At 48.4% G+C, this 22,725-nt stretch overlaps 1 protein-coding gene across 1 annotated transcript in view; it reads left to right on the top strand.

The window, feature by feature from the left end:
• The window catches only part of LOC147115028 (lethal(3)malignant brain tumor-like protein 4), a 591,174-nt gene that overhangs the window by 1,961 nt on the left and 566,488 nt on the right, over window positions 1-22,725 (top strand). The window contains exon 2 of the mRNA XM_085993271.1: window positions 288-442. Within this exon, the coding sequence (XP_085849397.1) occupies window positions 316-442 (127 nt within the window). The 5' untranslated portion in view covers window positions 288-315. The remainder of the gene's footprint in view (window positions 1-287; window positions 443-22,725) is intronic.

Below are 22,725 nucleotides of genomic sequence, written 5' to 3'. Positions count from 1 at the left end.
AAATTAATCTAATATTTAACAATGTGGATGGACTGTGTTTTAGAAGCATGTCAACAAACATATTTTTGAGATGGGCAGTTGTAGTGCCTTTAACTTTTTTGTTTCCTAAATGTCTCAAGTTTTCTTCTAAAAGGCCAAGGAAATGAGTACTGCACCTGTGATTACTAACTGAACTATGTGATTAACTTTAATTAAGTCCTTGAGAATAAGCTGAATAATGTCTAGCACCTATTTGATGTATAATTCAATGAACCGAAGGAAATTCTTTAATTTGATTCTTATAACAGTGAGTGGTCCTCCAGAGGAGGGAGCAGGATGAATGCTGGTGATATGCTGGAGGCGACTGTAAGAAATAGAGCTGCAGATGGAAGTCTACTAATAGGATCTAATACCATCTCCTCAGAAATGATGGCAGAAGTTGGCCAACCCCTCAATCTGACAGGTGGGAAGAGTTCTTTCTTACATACATTGTTCAACCCCAAGAGGGTTAAAAAATACTTGCATTGTGAATGATGAAAATGTCTTTTTTACAATGCATAGCTTAATAGGTTGTGAAATCTTACACATGTATTCACTAACAGAAGCTCCTCCTTTCAGTGATATGTTTGAAGTTGATGTTTCCTTTGATGTAAACTTAGGTGTGGACAAAAAGCTTTGAGGACAGTATCAAATATTTATTGTAGCTTGAATCTCTTTTCCTTGTGAAATAAATAACATTTCACTTAAGTGCTGCTGCTTCTGAATAGAATATACGAAAAAATTAATACAAAAAAATCAAAGTCCTTCAAACATAACGTAACTGAATTCATAAATTTGTGTTTCCATAAGGTAAGTGCTTTACAGCTTAGGTAGGCCTGGCAACAAATGAAGTCTCGCTTCAAAGGCTATCAAAATGTGCATTTGGTAAAAGGTCTACAGTAAATCACACAATGGGATTATACAGAATGGATGTGTTGATTTGAAATAAGATAGGGAAAATGATATACAGTATTTTTCATAGAAATCAAATAAGTTCATTCACTATTTTCACAAAATGTGTTCGACTGTGTGGGCAATAATTGTACCATAGCTTTTATCAAACAGAATCAGTAGTTTAGTCACTGGTTTAAATTATGACATTGTAAGGAAGAGAATAGTCTGAGTAAAAACCTATCCCATATGAGCTAATATGTATAGCAGCCTCTTTCAATTTCATAGTATTAAAAAATCTATGCTTGGTAGTCATAAATGACAGCTTTCCCACATTAGAAAAGCATTTTTTTTTGCATCAATTAAAAAAATAAGTAGTAAGAATAATATAATTCAGAGCTTGCACATACAAGTTACATACATTCCAAAATTCCCTAGATTCTAGAACGGTCCTTACAGATTGGAAGATAGCATATGTAACCCCGCTATTCAAGCCATAGGCAGTCAGCCTAACATTAGTCGTTGGGAAAATACTGGAACCCATTATTAAGGAAGTGGTAACAGTGCACTTAAAAAATGATAATATGATTAGGCAGAGTCAACATGGTTTTATGAAAGGGAAATTGTGTTTAACAAATTTATTTGAGTTTTTTGAGGATGTAACTAGCAGGGTAGATAAAGGGGAACTAGTGGAGGTAGTATATTTGGATTTGCAAAAGGCATTCGATAAGGTGCCACATAAAAGGTTGCTAGGCAAGATAAGGTCTCATGGGGTTGGGGGTAATATATTAGCATGGATAGAGAATTGGTTAACAGACAGAAAACAGAGAGTAGGGATAAACGGGTCATTTTCAGGTTGGCAGGCTGTGGGGTGCCGCAAGAATCAGTGCTTGGGCCTCAGCTATTTACCATTGATATTAATGACTTAGATGAAGCGACCGAGTGCAATGTATCCAAGTTTGCTAACGATACAATGCTAGATGGGAAAGTAAGCTGTGAGGAGGACAGAAAGAGCCTGCAAAGGGATATAAACAGGTTAAGTGAGTGGGAAATAAGATGGCAGATGGAGTATAATGTGAGGAAATGTGAGTTTATTCACTTGGGTAGGAAAAATCAAAAAACAGAATATCTTTTAAACGGTGAGAAACTATTAAATGTTGGAGTTCAGAGAGATTTAGGTGTCCTCGTACAGGAAACACAGAAAGTTAGCATGCAGGTACAACAAGCAGTTAGGAAGGCAAATGGCATGTTGGCCTTTATTGCAAGGGAATTGGAGTACAAGAGTAAGGAGTTCTTACTACAATTGTACAGGGCTTTGGTGAGCCCACATCTGGAGTACTGTGCACAGTTTTGGTCTCCTTATCTGAGAAAGGACATACATGCCTTAGAGACAGTGCAACGAAGGTTCACTAGATTGATCCCTGGGATGAGAGGGCTGTCCTATGAGGAGCGATTGAGTAGATTGGGCCTACATTCTCTGGAGTTTAGTAGAATGAGAGGTGATCTCATTGAAACATATAAGATTCTAAGGGGGACTGACAGGGTAGATGCTGAGAGGTTTTTTCCCCTGGCTGGAGAGTCTCGAACTAGGGGGCATAATCTCAGGATAAGGGGTCAGCCATTTAAGACTGAAATGAGGGTTGTGAATCTTTGGAATTCTCTGCCCCAAATGGCTGTGGATGCTGAGTCGTTGAGTATATTCAAGGCTGAGATAGATAGATTTTTGGACTCTAGGGGAATCGAGGGATATGGGGATCGGGCGGGAAAGTGGAGTTGAGGTCGAAGATCAGCCATGATCTTATTGAATGGCGGAACAGGCTTGAAGGGCCATATGGCCTATTCCTGCTCCTAATTCTTATGTTCTTATGTTATTCTTAGGAATAAAAAAAAGGACGAGTCCATTGTAGTTGAGCTGATTGTGGGTTCAAGTCCCACTCCAAAGACTTGAGCACAAAATCTAGGCTGACACATTGGTGCAATACAGATAAGTCATTAAAACAAGGCCCCATCTGCCCTCTCAGGTGGACGTAAAAGACCCATGGCACTATTTCGAAGAATGCAGGGGAGTTCTTCCCGGTGTCCTGGACAATATTTATCCCTCAACCAACATCACTAAAACAGATTATCTGGTAATTATCACATTGCTGTTTGTGGGACTTCGCTGTGCGCAGATTGGCTGCTGCGTTTCCTACATTACAGCAGTGACTACATTTCAAAAGTACTTAATTGGCTGTAAAGTGCTTTTGGGACATCCTGAGGTTGTGAAAGCTGCTATATAAATATGTGTTTTCTTTTTCCATTGGAATCATTTTGTTATTAACTGTGCTTTTTATGCTCAACACCTCTGACTTGTAGATGGTAAAAATATCTAAATATATGCCACATTCAGCATGCAGTTAGTGTTCTGAGTGATACTTAAAATACACACCATAATGTAGTTCTAGGAAAACATTGGCCCGGAATTTGCAGTCAGCAGCGAAGCAAAGGCGTTCTCTGCTGGCCCTGAACTATGCTTCGCACAAGGATCTCGCGATCCCTGTGTCGAGAACTTTGGGTTTTCCGATTTTTAATTCAAATCAATGAAGTATAGTGGGGATCCCCTTGTGCGAACTGCTGTGACGTCAACAGGCTGACTAAGCAGCCAATCATAACGCATAATTCTCACAGAAAGCTCTTAAAATTCCAACTTTTAAAAAATGTTAGAGAGAGCAAAACAAAGATTGGGACTCTCACATGGGGAAAAGGCAAACCTGAAATAAAGATGAACAAACTTAAAAAAAATTTTTTTTTTGGAAAAGTTTCTTAATTTTAATTTTTATTAAAATGGACAAATTTCACACTGCATAAAATTAAAATTAGTTTTCCAGGCCCTTAATATTTGTTTAGCACTAATAACGCTGTCAAAATCCCAGTTACACCTAATCCCTTTGGGTCTAACTTTGAGTGGGGAATTGAACAGCGGTATTACTGCGGAAGAGCTGAAGTTTTCACCAGTTTCCCCGATTTGGCTGATTACACAGATTGCCGGCTCTGTGTGGGCAGAGGGGGTGGGGGCACAGCGCAGCTAGTTTTGGAGCTGTCATTGACAGACCGCAACTTCAGGATTTCCCCAAATCCTGAAGTTGCGGTCAGTTTCATAGGCGGAATGACGCCGAACGCTGCCAGTTTGCCATCATCCCGACTGCAAATTCCAGGCAATTAAATGGGGTGTTGTTCACTAAATTGTTACACAAAGTGTTGCAAAGGGCGATACTGTATCTGTAATTTTCTTCCTACTGCTTGCTGTTCCTATTCACAATGTCACTTGAGTAGAAATTCATGTTCCAAGGTTGAGGAACATTTACACAAAGTATTTGCTGCCAGACTGTTTCTAAGCAGCAATGTTCAAGCAAAAATATGATAACAAGGAGCAACTAACGGCACTTTTATATTATAGTTTGCCACTATTGTAAACTCCTAATTAACAACACTCGAGCTGTTACTGGAGTTGGCGGCCACCACCAATATTGGTGCTAATCAGATTTGCATCCGAAAGCAGTTTGGTTTTTGCTTTTTGCTGTAAACACCAGGAGGCACTGCTGTCAGAAGCAAAGGCTGCCAAAAGACAGGGCCTGAGCTGACTGGCTGAATTGCTTTTCTACACAGCTATTTCATTACTGCTTGACTATATGTACTTTTCCCAGATCATGGAGGATGATATCAGCACTGAAAAAAAATAGTTGTAAAGATTGATTTCAAAACAACTCCCCAATATAAACTACAAGCTATGGGAGACATTGACAGGTGTACAGATTAGGTATTCAGTTGTATACATTTTCCTTTCAAGTTTTGAATTTGATTCAAAAGTCCAATGTTTCACTTTTCATACAAAGTTTTAAAGGACGAGAAGTCTGCCAACTTCAATATGTACATACATTGAAACCCATTTACTATGTAACATTTGCAAATCTGAAAACCACTGAATCAGCTTGCATGTAAATCAATTGGAAATTATAATGTTCTCCCATGAATTTGTTACTCTCACACAATACAAAAGCAAAATACTGCGGTTGCTGGAAATCTGAAATAAAAACAAAATGCTGGAAATACTCAGCAGGTCAGGCAGCATCTGTGGAAAGAGAAACAGAGTTAACGTTTCAGGTCGATGACCCTTCATCAGAACTGGAAAAAATTGGAGATGGAACAGGTTTTTAAGCAAGTGTAGGGGCAGGGAAAGGGGGGAGGGGAGGAAAGAACAAAAGGGAAGGTCTGTGATAGGATGGAAGGCAGGAGAGACTAAGAGACAAAAGGGATGATGGTGCAAGGCAAAAGGAGATGGTAATGGGACAAGTTAAGAAACAAAAGATGACTCTAGATGAAGTGTAAATGGCATTGGCAGAATGACCCGACAGCTGCCATGTGAGAGAGAAAAAAAATGAAAAATAAGATAGGGGCAGAGGTTATGGTCTGAAATTGTTGAACTCGATGTTGAGTCCAGAAGGCTGTAAAGTGCCTAATTGAAAGATGAGGTGCTGTTGCTTGAGCTTACGTTGAGCTTCGTTGGAACAGTATAAGAGGCCGAGGATGGAGAGGTCAGAGTGGGAGTGGAGCGGAGAATTAAAGTGACAGGCGACCGGAAGCTCGGGGTCACCCTTGCGGACTGAACGGAGGTGTTTCGCAAAGCGGTCACCTAATCTACATTTGGTCTCCCCAATGTAGAGGAGCGAATACAGTATACTAAATTGCGAGAAGTACAAGTAAATCGCTGTTTCACCTGGAAGGAGTGTTTCGGGCCCTGGACAGTGGGAAGGGAGGAGGTAAAAGGGCATGTGTTGCATCTCCTGCGCTTGCACGTGAAGGTGCCAGGGGAAGGGGTGCTGGGGGTGATAGAGGAGTGGACCAGGGTGTTGCAGAGGGAGCGGTCCCTTCGGAATGCTGAAAGGGGAGGTGAGGGGAAGATGTGTTTAGTGGTGGGATCACGCTGGAGGTGGCGGAAATGGCAGAGGATGATCCGTTGAATGTGGAGGCTGGTGGGGTGAAAGGTGAGGACAAGGGGAACCCTATCGTGGTTCCGGGAGGGAGGGGAAGGGGTGAGAGCAGAAGTGCGGGAAATAAAACGGACACAGTCAAGGGCCATGTCAACCATAGTAGAGGGGAATCCTCGGTTGAGGAAAAAGGAAGACTTGTTGGAAGCACTAGTATGGAAGGTGGCATCGTCAAAGCAGATGCGGCGGAGACAGAGAAACTGGGAAGATGGAATAGAGTCCTTACAGGAAGCGGGGTGGGAGGAAGTGTCGTCCAGGTAGCTGTGGGAGTCAGTGGGCTTATAGTGAATGTTTATCAATAGCTTATCCCCAGAGGTGGAGGCAGAGAAGTCGAGGAAGGGAAGAGTCAGATTGTCAGAATTTGTTACTCTCAATGTTTATGGGAAAGTTCTGTTTGTATCCAAGTAAAACATTTCCCCGTAATGATTAATTCTTATCTGCCCACTTATACATGTTTGAACAACTTGAATGTAATTATACTGGTGTAATCATGAAGTGTGAACAGAAAGACATGTAAGAAACCCCAACTATTTTTTTAATTCACTCTCAGGATATAGGTGCCACTGGCAAGGCCAGCATTAATTTAAAATGATTAATTGTAACACTTGTTTTTAACTGTGCCCTGCTTTAATAAAATTGAACAATCTCATAGAGCAGATGTTATAAGGAATTTTTTCTTTATCTATTTCCTCTTTTTGGAAAATGTTTTTTTCCCCTTTCTCTTTGCTTTTTAGATCCCTTCACACCACAGAGTACTTGAAATTCCCTATTCTTAGGTGTTTTTCAAAAACTTTTTCTTCCTCTCCCAATCATCTATTTTCTCTCCTCTTCTCCTAATGACCCTGACCCTTGTTGGAAAGTGGTTCTGTGGGCAACTGCTGCCTTCTAGCGCCTTCCCTAATTGTCATTCTTCATGTGTGACTGTGAATCTAGATAGTGAGTGTCAGCAGGTTATATCTGTGCATGATGTTCTCATCTAAAGTCCAAGCACACACATGTGGAATTTGAACCAATTAATTTTCAATGTGATCAAGAGTGTGAACTTCAGTCGATCTCTCCTTCCCAAGCTCAGGGGTACTGAGAACAATAGCAGCAGTTCTACTGTCGCCCTGCCTGAAATCTGTTGACTTACCACTGACCACGGGCCCAACAAAGGATCTCTGGGAATACACAATGAGCCATATGATAGCAAAAAAAGGGCTTACTCTTGATTGACAGTAGCACTGGCTGACTTTCCATTCCTGTGATTTTTCTGTCCTTCACTCTGAGGAAGTACGACACTTCTGCTTGGCATAGTCTCTGGTGGTCAGAATCAGATCAGGAACTGATATATTGGAATTGCAGAGTGATCCTGCAGCCTGTCTTCTTTGTTAAACCTAGCTTAATGTCTCCTTGATAAAAAGCTGTGTTTTATATGACATTTTCATATTTCCTTCTTTGTACTGCTGTCAGACGTAGTTTTGTTTTATTTTGTAATCTGCAGTCCCCCTGAATAGTAACATTTTTGATCTTTAAAGGAGAAGCAAAGAATGAGGGGAGGATTTTTTTAAATATAAAGTGCTTTCCCATCTCTCCCCTTAAAAATATTTTTAAAATCAAAATGCTTCTTCTCTATTGTATGTTGACTCTTCGCTGTATTTTCTCCTCATGGACACCAGTCATTTGCAATTTGCTCTCCTTTTCTGGGTTGCTGCAGTAATGCAGGTTACATGATTGGCCCATGTGCCTCCTGGAGTGGTCTCATTGATTTTAACGGCAGCTGATGCTTCAGGCAGGCCTAAGGCACTGATCTGGAGCCGCCTGAGCCATAAGAAAACACCAGCAGCTCCAGAATTATCAATAAAATACTTACATTTGCTGTTGGATGATTTTATAACAACACTAATCTAACATCATAATATTTTAAAATCCATCTCTTCCTTTGCAAATGCAAGTACTAGTGATGTCAGTACATCAGCACAGCATTGTCAGAGCATTATCTGAACCGTGTGTATATTTTCCCAGACAGCATTTATTTTTCATACTTTGTAGTCTGCAGGATTGTTTTGTGAGTTTTTCTATTGTGCTTTGTTATTGGAGTCTGAATTTTCATTACAGATGCTGCTATGGCTCCCAATCTTTGCCATCAATCTTTCATTATGCTCGATTAGGAAGAAAAACCTTCTGTTGTGGCCGTACCTTCGGCATCTTTTGAAGCAAATCTCGTCCCGATTCACAGTTTACAGAAATAGACAAAAATGGAAATATTCAAATACGCAGCAAGTCAGTCAGTCAGTCAGGTAGCTGGTGAAGGGGTTCTGATGACGGGTCCCACCTGAAATTCTAACCCTTCGTTCTCTTTCAGATGCTAACTGCCTGCTGTGCATTTCCAGCAGTTTCTGTTTTTATTTCTTATTTCCAAGATTCAATACTTGCCTTTTTATCTCACTGTTTGCAATATAGCTCCCTCAGTTTATAGAAAGTGCATGTAAAATTAATTGTCTTTGCATTGCTACCAAAGCTACAGTTGCAAAACAGGTTAAAACCTTCACCGCAACACCAGATTTCTGATTGGTCCCCTTGGAGGACAAGACCAGATTTCTGAGTGGTCCCCTTGGAGGACAAGACACACCCAGCAGTTTATCTGGAATGCGTAATTAGATCCTGCCTACCTAAGTAATCAAGTACTTCGCAATGTGTAATTTGAGCTGTTCATTCTGACTGTCAGGCTCCAGACAAAGGTCAGAACAGATAGGGCTCACCCTCGCGGGTTAGGACTTTCATTCTCCGCCTCCCCACAAACAAATTCCTGCCCCCCTAACAAGTTCCTAACCTGCACCCCCTTAGTTTCTGACCTTTCCCTCCCAAACAAGTTCCTGACCTTCAGCCCCCACCCGAGTTCCTGACCTTCTCCCGCCCCCCACTTCCCCCCACCCCTCCTCCCGCTCGCCAAGATCATGACTTGTTCCCCCCTGCCCAAGTTACTGACTGCCCCCCGCCCCGGGTTTCTGACCATTTCCCTGCTAACAAGTTCCTGACGTTCCACCGCCCCCAAAGATGGGGCATTGTGTGTGGGTCACAGATTGTTAACAGGTTCATTGGGTATGAAGTGAATAGTGACAGTGTCATGACTTCCGGATTATGTCCAGTCCTATGATGTCACTTGCCACACATATGAGCTTTCCGAGAAATCAACCAGATCTAGGGGGAGGAGAGGGAGAATGTGGAGCAGGTATAAAGGGGGTGGGGGTGGAGGTGGTGTTGGAAGAACAAGATCTGTCTTCCCATCTGGATCACGTTCCTGCTCTCACCCCCACTTTAGACCTGGAGCAGGTTCTTCCCCCATCCCCACTGTGCCCCCCAGGCACTTTACCGATCCGCCCCACCCGGCCACTGGGTTCCTGACCCCTCTCCCTAGAGCTCCTGACCTCCTCTCCCCACTCCGAGCTCCTCTCTCTCTCTCTCCCCCTTCGATCCTCTCTCTCTCCCCCGCTTCGATCCTCTCTCTTGCTCGCTTCAATTCTCTCTCTCCCCCCTTCGATCCTCTCTCCTCCCTTCGATCCTCTCTCTCCCCCTTCGATCCTCTCTCTCCCCCCTTCGATCCTCTCTCTCCCCCCTTCGATCCTCTCTCTCCCCCTTTGATCCTCTCCCTCCCCCCTTCGATCCTCTCTCTCCCCCCTTTGATCTGCTCTCCCCCTTTGATCCGCTCTCTCTCCCTTCGATCCTCTCTCCCCGCTTCGATCCTCTCTCTCCCCCTTCGATCCTCTCTCTTCCCTTTCGATCCTCTCTCTCCCCCCTTCGATCCTCTCTCCCCGCTTCGATCCTCTCTCTCCCCCTTCGATCCTCTCTCTACCCTTTCGATCCTCTCTCTCCCCCCTTCGATCCTCTCTCTCCCCCCTTCGAACCTCTCTCCCCCTGCTTCGAACCTCTCTTTCCCCCGCTTCGATCCTCTCTCTCCCCCCCTTCGATCCTCTCTCCCCGTCTTCAATCCTCTCTCCCCCCTTCGATCCTCTCTCTCCCCCTTCGATCGTCTCTCTCCCCCTTCGATCGTCTCTCTCCCCACTTCGATCCCCTCTCTCCCCCTTCGATCCCCTCTCTCTCCCCCTTCGATCCCCTCTCTCTCCCCCTTCGATCCTCTCTCCCCCTTCGATCCTCTCTCTTCACCTCCTTCGATCGTCTCTCTCCCCCCTTTGAACCTCTCTCTCCCCACTTTGAACCTCTCTCTCCCCCTTCGAACCTCTCCCTCTCCCCGCTTCGATCCCCCTTCGATCTTCTCTCTCTCCCCCTTTGACCCCCTCTCTCACCCTTTGGTCCTCTCTCCCCCTTTCGATCCTCTCTCCCCCTTTCGGTCCTCTCTCACCCCCCGCTTCGATCCTCTCTCTCCTCCTTCGATCCTCTCTCCCCCCTTTCGATCCTCTCTCTCCCACCTTCGATCGTCTCTCTCCCCCTTCGACCCCCTCTCTCCCCCTTTCGATCCTCTCTCCCCCTTTCGATCCTCTCTTTCCCCCCTTCGATCCTCTCCCCCCCCTTCGACCCTCTCTCTCCCCCCTTCGACCCTCTCTCTCCCCCTTCGACCCTCTCTCTCCCCCTTCGATCCTCTCTCTCCCCCTTCGATCCTCTCTCTTCCCCTTCGATCCTCTCTCTCCCCCTTCGACCCACTCTCTCCCCCTTCGACCCTCTCTCTCCCCCTTCGATCCTCTCTCTCCCCCTTCGATCTTCTCTCTCCCCCTTTGATCCTCTCTCTCCCCCCGCTTCGATCCTCTCTCTCCCCCGCTTCGATCCTCTCTCCCCCCTTCGATCCTCTCTCTTCCCCCTTTGATCCTCTGACTCCCCACTTCGATCCTCTCTCCCCACTTCGATCCTCTCTCCCCACTTCGACTCTCTCTCCCCCCTCGATTCTCTCTCCCCCCACTTCAACACTCTCTCTCCCACTTCGATCCTCTCTCTCCCCCTTCGACCCTCTCTCTCCCCCTTCGATCCTCTCTCCCCCCTTCGATCCTCTCTCTCCCCCTTCAATCCTCTCTCTCCCTCCTTCGATCCTCTCTCTCCCTCCTTCGGTCCTCTCTTTCCCTCCTTCGATCCTCTCTCTCCCCCTTCGATCCTCTCTCTCCCCCTTCGATCCTCTCTCTCCCTCCTTCGATCCTCTCTCTCCCTCCTTCGATCCTCTCTCTCCCTCCTTCGATCCTCTCTCTCCCCCTTCGATCCTCTCTCTCCCTCCTTCGATCCTCTCTCTCCCTCCTTCGATCCTCTCTCTCCCTCCTTCGGTCCTCCCTTTCCCTCCTTCGATCCTCTCTCTCCCCCTTCGATCCTCTCTTTCCCTCCTTCGATCCTCTCTCTCCCCCTTCGATCCTCTCTCTCCCCCTTCGATCCTCTCTCTCCCCCTTTCGATCCTCTCTCTCCCCCTTCGATCCTCTCTCCCCCCCTTCGATCCTCTCTCCCCCCCTTCGATCCTCCCCCCTTCAATCCTCTCTCTCCCCCCTTCGATTCTCTCTCTCCCCCCTCCGATCCCCTCTCCCCCCCTTCAATCCTCTCTCTCCCTCTTCGACCCTCTCTCCCCCCCCTTCGATCCTCTCTCCCCCCCTTCGACCCTCTCTCCCCCCCTTCGATCCTCCCACCCTTCAATCCTCTCTCTCCCCCCTTCGATTCTCTCTCTCCCCCTCCGATCCCCTCTCTCCCCCTTCGATCCCCTCTCTCCCCCTTCGATTCTCTCTCTCCCCCCTTCGATCCTCTCTCTCCCCCTTCGATCCCCTCTCTCCCCCTTCGATTCTCTCTCCCCCCCTTCGATCCTCTCTCTCCCCCTTCGATCCCCTCTCTCCCCCTTCGATCCCCTCTCTCCCCCTTCGATCCCCTCTCTCCCCCTTCGATTCTCTCTCTCCCCCCTCCGATCGTCTCTCTCCCCCTCCGATCCCCTCTCTCCCCCTTCGATCCCTTCTCTCCCCCTTCGATCCTCTCTCTCCACCTTCGATCCTCTCCCTCCCCCCTTTGATCCTCTCTCTCCCCCCTCGATCCTCTCTCTCCCCCCTTCGATCCTCTCTCTCCCTTTGATCCGCTCTCTCTCCCTTCGATCCTCTCTCCCCGCTTCGATCCTCTCTCTCCCCCTTCGATCCTCTCTCTCCCCCCCTTCGATCCTCTCTCTCCCGCTTCAATCCTCTCTCTCCCCCCTTCGATTCTCTCTCTCCCCCCTCCGATCGTCTCTCTACCCCCTTCGATCCCCTCTCTCCCCCTTCGATCCTCTCTCTTCTACCCCTTCGATCGTCTCTCTCCCCCTTCGAACCTCTCTCTCCCCCCTTCGATCCACTCTCTCCCCCCTTCGATCCTCTCCCCCCTTCGATCCTCTCTCTCCCCCCTTTGATCATCTCGCTCCCTCCTTCGATCCACTCGCTCCCCCCTTCGATCCTCTCTCTCCCCCTTCGATCCTCTCCCTCCCCCTTCGATCCTCTCTCTCCCCCTTCGATCCTCTCTCTCCCCCTTCGATCCTCTCTCTCTCCCCCCTTCGATCCTCTCTCTCTCTCCTCTTCGATCTTCTTTCGCCCTCCTTCGATCCTCTCTCTTCCTGCTTCGATCCTCTCTCTCCCCCTTTGATCCACTCTCTCCCTCCTTCGATCCTCTCTCCCCTTAGATCCTCTCTCTCCCCCTTCGATCCTCTCTCTCTCTCCCTTCGATCCTCTCTCTCTCTCCCTTCGATCCTCTCTCTCCCCCTTCGATCCTCTCTCTCTCCCCTTTGATCCTCTCTCTCCCCCTTCGATCCTCTCTCTCCCCCTTCGATCCTCTCTCTCTCCCCTTTGATCCTCTCTCTCTCCCTTTAATCCTCTCTTTCTCCCCTTTGATCCTCTCTCTCCCCCTTCGATCCTCTCTCGCTCTCCCTTCGATCCTCTCTCTCCCCCGTCGATCCTCTCTCTCTCCCTTCGATCCTCTTTCTCTCTCCCTTCGATCCTCTCTCTCCCCCTTCGATCCTCTCTCTCCCTTCGATCCCCTTTCTCTCCCCCTTCGATCCTCTCTCTCCTCCCTTTCGATCCTCTCTCCCCCCACTTCGATCCTCTCTTCCCCTCCTTTGATCCTCTCTCTCCCTCCTTCGATCATCTCTCTTTCCCCCTTCAATTCTCTCTCCCTGTCGATCCTCTCTCATTCCCCCTTCAATCCTCTCTCTCTCCTCTTCAATCCTCTCTCTCTCCTCCTTCAATCCTCTCTCTTTCCCCTTCAATCCTCTCTCTCCCCCTTTGATCCTGTCTCCCCCCCTTCGATCCTCTCTCTTCCCCCTTCGATCCTCTCCCCACCCTTCGATCCCCTCTCTCCCCCTTTGATCCTCTCTCTCCCCTTTGATCCTCTCTCTCCCCTTCGATCCTCTCGCTCCCCCTTCGATCCTCTCTCCCCCTTCGATCCCCTCTCCCCCCCTTTGATCCTCTCTCTCCCCCTTCGATCCACTCTCTCCCCCTTCGATCCTCTCTCCCCCTTCGATCCCCTCTCCCCCCCTTTGATCCTCTCTCTCCACTTCGATCCTCTCTCTCCCCCTTCGATCCTCTTTCCCTCCTTCGATCCTCTCTCTCTCCCCTTCGATCTTCTCTCTCTCCCCTTCGATCCTCTGTCTCTCTCCCCTTCGATCTTCTCTCTCCCCCCTTCGATCCTCTGTCTCTCCCCCCTTCGATCCTCTCTCTCTCCCCTTCGATCTTCTCTCTCCCCCCTTCGATCCTCTCTCTCCCTCCTTCGATCCTCTCTCTCCCTCCTTCGATCCTCTCTCTCCCCCTTTGATCCTCTCTCTCCCCCCTTCGATCCTCTCTCTCCCCCCTTCGATCCTCTCTCTCCCCCCTTCCATCCTCTCTCTCCCCCCTTCGATCCTCTCTCTCCCCCTTCGATCCTCTCTCTCCCCCCTTTGATCATCTCGCTCCCTCCTTCGATCCTCTCTCTCCCTCCTTCGATCCTCTCTCTCTCCCCTTCGGTCCTCTCTCTCCCCCCTTCGATCCTCTCTTTCCCCCCTTCGAACCTCTCGCTCCCCCCTTCGATCCTCTCTCTCCCCCTTCGATCCTCTCTCTCCCCCTTCGATCCTCTCTCTCCCCCTTCGATCCTCTTTCCCTCCTTCGATCCTCTCTCTCCCCTTCTATCCTCTCTCTCCCCCTTCGATCATCCCTCTCCCCCTTCGATCCTGTCTCTCTCCCCCCTTCGATCCTCTCTCTCCCTCCTTCGATCCTCTCTCTCCCCCCTTCGATCCTCTCTCTCCCCCCTTTGATCCTCTCTCTCCCCCCTTTGATCATCTCGCTCCCTCCTTCGATCCTCTCGCTCCCCCCTTCGATCCTCTCTCTCCCCTCTTTGATCCTCTCTCTCCCCGCTTCGATCCTCACTCTCCCCCCTTTGATCCTCTCTCTCCCCCTTCGATCCACTCTCTGCCCCCTTCGATCCACTCTCTGCCCCCTTCGATCCACTCTCTCCCTCCTTCAATCCTCTCTCTCTCCCCCCTTCGATCCTCTCTCTCCCCCCTTCGATCCTCTCTCTCCCCCCTTTGATCCTCTCTCTCCCCCCTTCGATCCTCAATCTCCCCCACTTTGATCATCTCGCTCCCACCTTCGATCCTCTCTCTCCCCCTTTGATCCTCTCTCTCCCCCTTCGATCCTCTCTCTCCCCCCTTCGATCCTCTCTCTCCCCCACTTTGATCATCTCGCTCCCTCCTTCGATCCTCTCTCTCCCCCCTTTGATCCTCTCTCTCCCCCTTCGATCCTCTCTCTCCCCCCTTCGATCCTCTCTCTCCACCCTTCGATCCTCTCTCTCCCCCATTCGATCCTCTCTCTCCACCCTTCGATCCTCTCTCTCCCCCCTTCGATTCTCTCTCTCCCCTTTCGATCCTCTTTCCCTCCTTCGATCCTCTCTCTCCACCCTTCGATCCTCTCTCTCCACCCTTCGATTCTCTCTCTCCCCCTTCGATCCTCTCTCTCCCCCTTCGATCCTCTCTCCCCCTTTGATCCGCTCTCTCCCCCTTCGATCCTCTTTCTCCCCCTTTGATCCTCTCTCTCTCCCTTCGATCCTCTCTCTCCCCCTTCGAACCACTCTCTCTCCCCCTTCGATCCTCTCTCTCCCCCTTCGATCCTCTCTCTCCACCCTTTGATCCTCTCTCTCCCCCTTCGATCCACTCTCTCCCCCTTCGATCCTCTTTCCCTCCTTCGATCCTCTCTCTCTCCCCCTTCGATCCTCTCTCTCTCCCCCTTCGATCCTCTCTCTCCCCCTTCGATCCTCTCTCTCCCCCTTCGATCCTCTCTCTCCCCCCTTCGATCCTCTCTCTCCCCCTTCGATCCTCGCTCTCCCCACCTTTGATCCTCTCTCTCCCCCTTCGATCCACTCTCTCCCCCTTCGATCCTCTTTCCCTCCTTTGATCCTCTCTCTCTCCCCCTTCGATCCTCTCTCTCTCTCCCTTCGATCCTCTCTCTCCCCCTTCGATCCTCTCTCTCTCCCTTCGATCCTCTCCCTCTCCCCTTTGATCCTCTCTCTCCCCCTTTGATCCTCTCTCTCTCTCCCTTCGATCCTCTCCCCCTTCGATCCTCTCTCTCTCTCTCCCTTCGATCCTCTCTACCTCCCCTTTGATCCTCTCTCTCTCCCTTCGATCCTCTCTCTCCTCCCTTTCGATCCTCTCTCCCCCTACTTCGATCCTCTCTTCCTCTCCTTTGATCCTCTCTCTCCCTCCTTCGATCCTGTCTCTCCCCCTTCGATCCTCTCTCTCCCCCTTCGATCCTCTCTCTCCCCCTTCGATCCTCTCTCCCCATTCGATCCTCTCTCTCCCCCTTCGATCCTCTCTCCCCCTTCGATCCTCTCTCTCCCCCTTCGATCCTCTCTCCCCCTTCGATCCTCTCTCTCCCCCCTTCAATCCTCTCTCTCTCTTCAATCCTCTCTCTCTCCCCATTCGATCCTCTCTCTCCCCCTTCGATCCTCTTTCCCTCCTTCGATCCTCTCTCTCCCTCCTTCGATCCTCTCTCTCTCCCCCCTTTGATCCTCTCTCTCCCTCCTTCGATCCTCTCCCTCCTTCGATCCTCTCTCTCCCCTTCGATCCTCTCTCTCCCTCCTTCGATCCTCCCTCTCTCCCCCCTTCGATCCTCTCTCTCTCCCCCTTCGATCCTCTCTCCCCCCTTTGATCCTCTCTCTCCCCCCTTTGATCATCTCGCTCCCTCCTTCGATCCTCTCTCTCCCCCTTCGATCCTCTCTCTCCCCCTTCGATCCTCTCTCTCCCCCTTCGATCCTCTTTCCCTCCTTCGATCCTCTCTCTCCCCCTTCCATCCTCTCTCTCTCGCCCCTTCGATCCTCTCTCTCCCCCTTCGATCCTCTCTCTCCCCCTTCGATCCTCTCCCTCCCCCTTCAATCCTCTCTCTCTCCCCCCTTCGATCCTCTTCCTCCCCCTTCGATCCTCTTCCTCCCCCTTCGATCCTCTCTCTCCCCCTTCGATCCTCTCTCTCCCCCTTCGATCCTCTCTCTCCCCCTTCGATCCTCTTCCTCCCCCTTCGATCCTCTCTCTCCCCCTTCGATCCTCTCTCTCTCCCCTTCGATCCCCTTTCCCTCCTTCGATCCTCTCTCTCCCCCTTCGATCCTCTCTCTCCCCTTCGATCTTCTTTCTCCCTCCTTCGATCCGCTCTCTCTCACTTCAGCCTCTCTTACCCTTCAATCTCTCCCCTTCGATCCTCTCTCTTCTCCCCCTTCGATCCTCTCTCTCTCTCCCCTTCGATCCTCTCTCTCTCTCCCCTTCGATCTTCTCTCTCCTTCCTTTGATCCTCTCTCTCCCTCCTTCGATCCTCTCTCTCCCTCCTTCGATCCTCTCGCTCCCCCCTTCAATCCTCTCTCTCCCCCTTCGATCCTCTTTCCCCCCTTCGATCCTCTCTCCCCCCTTCGATCCTCTCTCTCCCCCTTCGATCCTCTCTCTCCCCCTTCGATCCTCTTTCCCTCCTTCGATCTTCCCTCTCCCCCTTCGATCCTCTCTCTCTCCCTCCTTTGATCCTCTCTCTCTCTCCCCTTCGATCTTTTTCTCCCTCCTTCGATCCTCTCTCTCTCATTTCAGCCTCTCTTACCCTTCAATCCTCTCTCTCTCTTAACTTCGATCCTCTCTCTCCCCCTTCGATCCTCTTTCCCCCCTTCGATCCTCTCTCTCCCCTTCGACCCTCTCTCTCCCCCTTCGATCCTCTCTCTCCCCCTTCGATCCTCTTTCCCTCCTTCGATCCTCCCTCTCCCCCTTCGATCCTCTCTCTCTCCCTCCTTTGATCCTCTCTCTCCCCTTCGATCTTTTTCTCCCTCCTTCAATCCTCTCTCTCTCATTTCAGCCTTTCTTACCCTTCAATCCTCTCTCTCTCTTAACTTCGATCCTCTCTCTCCCCCTTCGATCCTCTCTCTCTCCCTTTGATCCACTCACTCCCCCCTTCGATCCTCTCTCTCCCCCCTTTGATTCTCTCTCTCCCCCCTTTGATCCTCTCTCTCCCCCCTTTGATCATCTCGCTCCCTCCTTCGATCCTCTCTCTCCCCCTTCGATCCTCCCTCTCCCCCATCGATCCTCTTTCCCTCCTTCGATCCTCTCTCAATTCAATTCAATTCAATTCAAATCGCTTTATTGGCATGATAAGGTACATCTTATGTTGCCAAAGCATCGAAAAACATTTATGGTTGAACACATAAACGCAGATCTATTCATGCATTGTATAAACAGATATATCCCTGAGTGTATAAATATACATTCGTATAATTTGTATATACTCTTTTCTTAGGTTTACTGGTTGTCCCTCTGTTTATGGCAAGCTGTAACATAGTCATAGAGTCATAGAGTCATAGAGTTATACAGCACGGATAGAGGCCCTTCGGCCCATCGTGTCCGCGCCGGCCATCAAGCCCTGTCTAATCTAATCCCATATTCCAGCATTTGGTCCGTAGCCTTGTATGCTGTGGCATTTCAAGTGCTCATCCAAATGCTTCTTAAATGTTGTGAGGGTTCCTGCCTCCACAACCCTTTCAGGCAGTGAGTTCCAGACTCCAACCACCCTCTGGGTGAAAAAGTTCTTTCTCAAATCCCCTCTAAACCTCCTGCCCTTTACCTTGAATCTATGCCCCCTAGTTATTGACCCTTCTACTAAGGGAAAAAGCTCCTCAGCATCCATCCTATCTATGCCCCTCATAATTTTGTACACCTCAATCATGTCCCCCCTCAGCCTCCTCTGCTCCAAGGAAAACAAACCCAATCTGCCCAGTCTCTCTTCATAGCTGAAGCGCTCCAGCCCTGGTAACATCCTGGTGAACCTCCTCTGCACCCTCTCCAACGCGATCACATCCATCCTGTAGTGTGGCGACCAGAACTGCACACAGTATTCCAGCTGTGGCCTAACCAGTGTTTTATACAGCTCCATCATAACCTCCTTGCTCTTATATTCAATGCCTCGGCTAATGAAGGCAAGTATCCCATATGCCTTTTTTACCACCTTATCCACCTGTTCCGCCGCCTTCAGGGATCTGTGTACTTGCACACCCAGATCCCTCTGACCCTCCGTCTTGCCTAGGGTCTTACCATTCATTGTGTATTCCCTTGCCTTGTTAGTCCCCCCAAAGTGCATCGCCTCGCACTTTTCCGGGTTAAATTCCATTTGCCACTGTTCCGCCCATCTGACCAACCCATCTATATCATCCTGCAGACTGAGGCTACCCTCCTCGCTATTTACCACCCTACCAATTTTTGTATCATCCGCAAACTTACTGATCATACCTTTTACATTCATATCCAAGTCATTAATGTAGACCACAAACAGCAAGGGACCCAGCACCGATCCCTGTGGTACCCCACTGGCCACAGGCTTCCAGTCACAAAAACAACCTTCGACCATCACCCTCTGCCTTCTGCCACTAAGCCAGTTTTGTATCCAATGCGCCAAGGCACCCTGGATTCCATGGGCTCTTACCTTCTTGACCAGTCTCCTGTGCGGGACTTTATCGAAGGCCTTACTGAAATCCATGTATACCACATCCACTGCGTTACCCTCATCCACACACCTAGTCACCCCCTCAAAAAATTCAATCAAATTAGTCAGACATGATCTTCCCTTGACAAAGCCATGTTGACTATCCCTGATTAATCCTTGCCTCTCCAAGTGGAGACAAATTTTGTCCCTCAGAATTTTTTCCAATAATTTTCCTACCACTGATGTTAGGCTCACTGGCCTGTAGTTCCCCGGTTTTTCCCTACTTCCCTTCTTGAATAATGGTACTACATTAGCGGTTCTCCAGTCCTCTGGCACATCCCCTGTGGCCAGAGAGGTCCTGAATATATGTGTTAGAGCCCCCGCAATCTCTTCCTTTGCCTCACACAGCAGCCTGGGATACATTTCATCCGGGCCTGGGGATTTATCCATTTTTAGGCCAGCTAAAACCGCCAATACCTCCTCCCTCTCGATGTTAATATGTTCGAGCATATCACAGTCCCCCCGCCCTATTTCTATGTCTACATCGTCCTTCTCCATAGTGAAAACAGATGCAAAAAATTCATTTAGAACCCCTCCTACATCTTCCGGCTCCACACACAGATTGCCACTTTTGTCCCTAATGGGCCCTATTTTTTCCCTAGTTATCCTCTTACCCTTAATATACTTATAAAACATCTTAGGATTTTCCTTTATTTTGCTCACCAGTGTTATTTCATGGCCCCTCCTTGATCTCCTAATTTCTTTTTTAAGTATCCCCCTGCACTTTTTGTACTCCGCTAGGGCTTCCTCCGTCTTTAGCCTTTTGTATCTACCAAAAGCCCTCCTTTTTTTCCTAATCCATTCTCGTATATCCCCTGACATCCAAGGTTCCCTGTGGTTTTTGGAACCACCTTTGACCTTTACGGGAACATGTTGCCATTGTATGATCTCAATCTCCCTTCTGAAAGCCTCCCATTGCTCCGATGCGGATTTTCCTACAAGCAGCTGATCCCAGTCCATTTTGGCCAGATCCTGCCTTATCCTATTAAAATCGGCCTTCCCCCAATTTAGAACCTTTATTTCCGGCCCATCCATGTCCTTTTCCATGACCACCTTAAATCTTACCATATTATGGTCACTGTCACCAAAGTGCTCACCTACTAGCACTTTTTCCACTTGGCCAGCCACATTCCCTAGAATTAGGTCCAGTACCGCCCCCTCTCTTGTAGGACTTTCTACATGCTGGCTCAAAAAGCTCTCCTGGATGCACTTTAAGAATTCTACACCCTCTGAGCCTTTCACACTCTGACTATCCCAGTTAATATTGGGGAAGTTGAAATCCCCCATTATTATTACCCTATTATTTGCACATTTCTCTGAGATTTGCCTACATATCTGTTCCTCTATCTCCCCCTGACTGTTTGGAGGCCTATAGTACACTCCCAGCAAAGTGCTTGCCCCCTTTTTGTTTTTAAGCTCCACCCATATGGCCTCATTAGAGGAACCTGCTAATATATCATCCCTCCTTACTGCAGTAATTGACTCCTTAATTAATATTGCGACACCCCCTCCTCTTATACCTCCCCCTCTGTCTCGCCTGAAGATTCTGTACCCCGGAATATTGAGCTGCCAGTCTTGCCCCTCCCTCAACCATGTCTCCGTGATAGCAACAATATCATACTCCCATGTGTTTATCAACACCTTCAGTTCATCCACCTTATTTGCAAGAATCCTTGCATTAAAATAGATGCCATCCAGCCTTGCCCTTATATGTTTGCCCTGTCTACCAAGCTGACTTGTTTTTTTCTCTGTAATTGGCAGCACATCACCCCCTATTTCAGCTCCCCTCTGTATCCCATCCCCCTGCCAAGTTAGTTTAAACCCCCCCCAACAGTGCTAGCAAACCTCCCCGCAAGGATATTTGTCCCGCTCTGGTTCAGGTGCAACCCGTCCGACTTGTACAAGGCCCACCTTTCCCAGAAGCAGGCCCAGTGATCCAGGAAAGTAAAACCCTCCCCCCTACACCAACTCCTTAGCCACGCATTCATCTGCTCTATCCTCCCATTCCTATACTCACTAGCACGTGGCACTGGGAGTAATCCAGAGATTACAGCCTTTGCCGCTAAGGTTACACAGTTTCTCTGTTCCCCTAGTAGGTATGGGAGTTTTTGGTCGTCATTCAAATTTCTGAATTCAGGGCATATTTGTGTGAATTTTTGGTAGAAATTCTCCCTGATGCCCTGATATTTTCCACAAGCTGTGAGGAAGTGCATCTCTGTCTCCACCACTCCCTGACTGCAGTGAGAGCATATCCTGTCCTCTCTTGGCAGCTGGGTCTGTCTGTGTCTGCCTTTTTCGATGGCCAGGCTATGTTCACTAAGTCTGTACCTTGTCAAGGTTTTTCTCAGTTTGCTATCCTTTACCATGGTCAGGTATTCAGCCATGTTGTATTGTCTGTTTAGGGCCAAGTAGCAATTGAGTTTGTTTTGGGTTTTTGTTGTTTCTGCCCAATATGACAGGTATTTTTCCTTTTGCTTAGTGACAATTGTGTTGGGTCGAATTCTCTGTGCTACGATGTCACTGTCCTGGGGCTGGTTATTGTTAGTAGTGTTAGTGGTTGCTTCACTGAGTCCCAGGACTAGTTGACTGAGGGTATTCTTCTTTATGGTCCTCTCTTGGCATTTCAGGGCTTCGTAATGTTAGCAGTGGGGGTTGCTCATTTTTAGGTGTTTCCAAAATTTGGTGGCTCTTTTTTGGACAGTAATTATTAATGGATATTGGCCTAGTTCTGCCCTGCATGCATTGTTTACGGTTTTCCTTTGAGTCCGGAGGATACTTTTACAGAATTCTGCATGTAGGATCTCAATTGGGTGTTTGTCCCGTTTTGCAAATTCTTGTTGTGTTAGCGGTCCCCACACCTCACTTCCATAGAGTGCAATTGGTTCAATTACTGATTTAAAATTTTTGAGCCAAATGCTAATTGGGATTTCTATTTGGATTGATCTTTTAATGGCATAGAAAGCCCTTCTAGCTTTCTCTTTCAGTTCATTCACAGCCAGACGAAAATTTCCCGTAGAGCTGATTTTTAAGCCCAAGCATGTGTAGCCATGGTGTGGAGATGCCGGAGTTGGACTGGGGTGGACAAATGTAAGAAATCACACAACACCAGGTTATAGTCCAACAGCTTCACCTGAAGAAGGAGCAGCGCTCCGAAAGCTTGTGATTTCAAATAAAGCTGTTGGACTATAACCTGGTGTTGTGTGATTTCTTACAAGCATGTGTAGTTAGTGGTTTGTTCAATTTTAGTTGTTCCTAGTGTGAAATTTATTCTGGGTCCCTGATGTCTGGATCTTTGCTGGAACACAAGGACTTTGGCTTTTTGGTGGTTTATTGTCAGGGCCCAGGTCTGACAGAATGACTCCAGCAGATCCAGGTTCTGTTGTAGACCCTCCTTAGTTGGTGACAGCAGAACCAGGTCATCTGCATAGAGGAGGAATTTAACCTTGGATTCATATAGGGTGAGGCCGGGTGCTGTAGATTGTTCAAGTAGTTTTGCCAATTCATTTATGTAAATATTAAAGAGTGTCGGTGAGATGGGCGAGCCCTGCGTCACACCACGCCCCTGTGGGAAGTATTTTGTTTGTTTGTCTCCAATTTTAACTGCACATTTATTGTTTGCATACATTGATTTAGTTACATCATATGTTTTTCCCCCTACACCACTTTCAATAAGTTTCAAGAATAGACCGTCGTGCCAGATGGAATCGAAAGCCTTTTGGAAATCCATAAAGCAAGCAAAAATTTTGCTTTTGTTTTGATGAACATGTTTGTCAATTAGGGTCTGTAGGGTGAAGATATGATCTGATGTTCTATAGTTTGGCAGGAATCCAATTTGGCTTTTACTCAAGACATTG

The sequence above is a fragment of the Somniosus microcephalus genome, chromosome 7 (genome assembly GCF_052327205.1).
Source record: "Somniosus microcephalus isolate GS21.2 chromosome 7, FLI_Smic_1.0, whole genome shotgun sequence".
Classification (NCBI taxonomy): Eukaryota; Metazoa; Chordata; class Chondrichthyes; order Squaliformes; family Somniosidae; genus Somniosus; species Somniosus microcephalus.
This window is presented reverse-complemented; position numbering and strand designations above follow the sequence as displayed.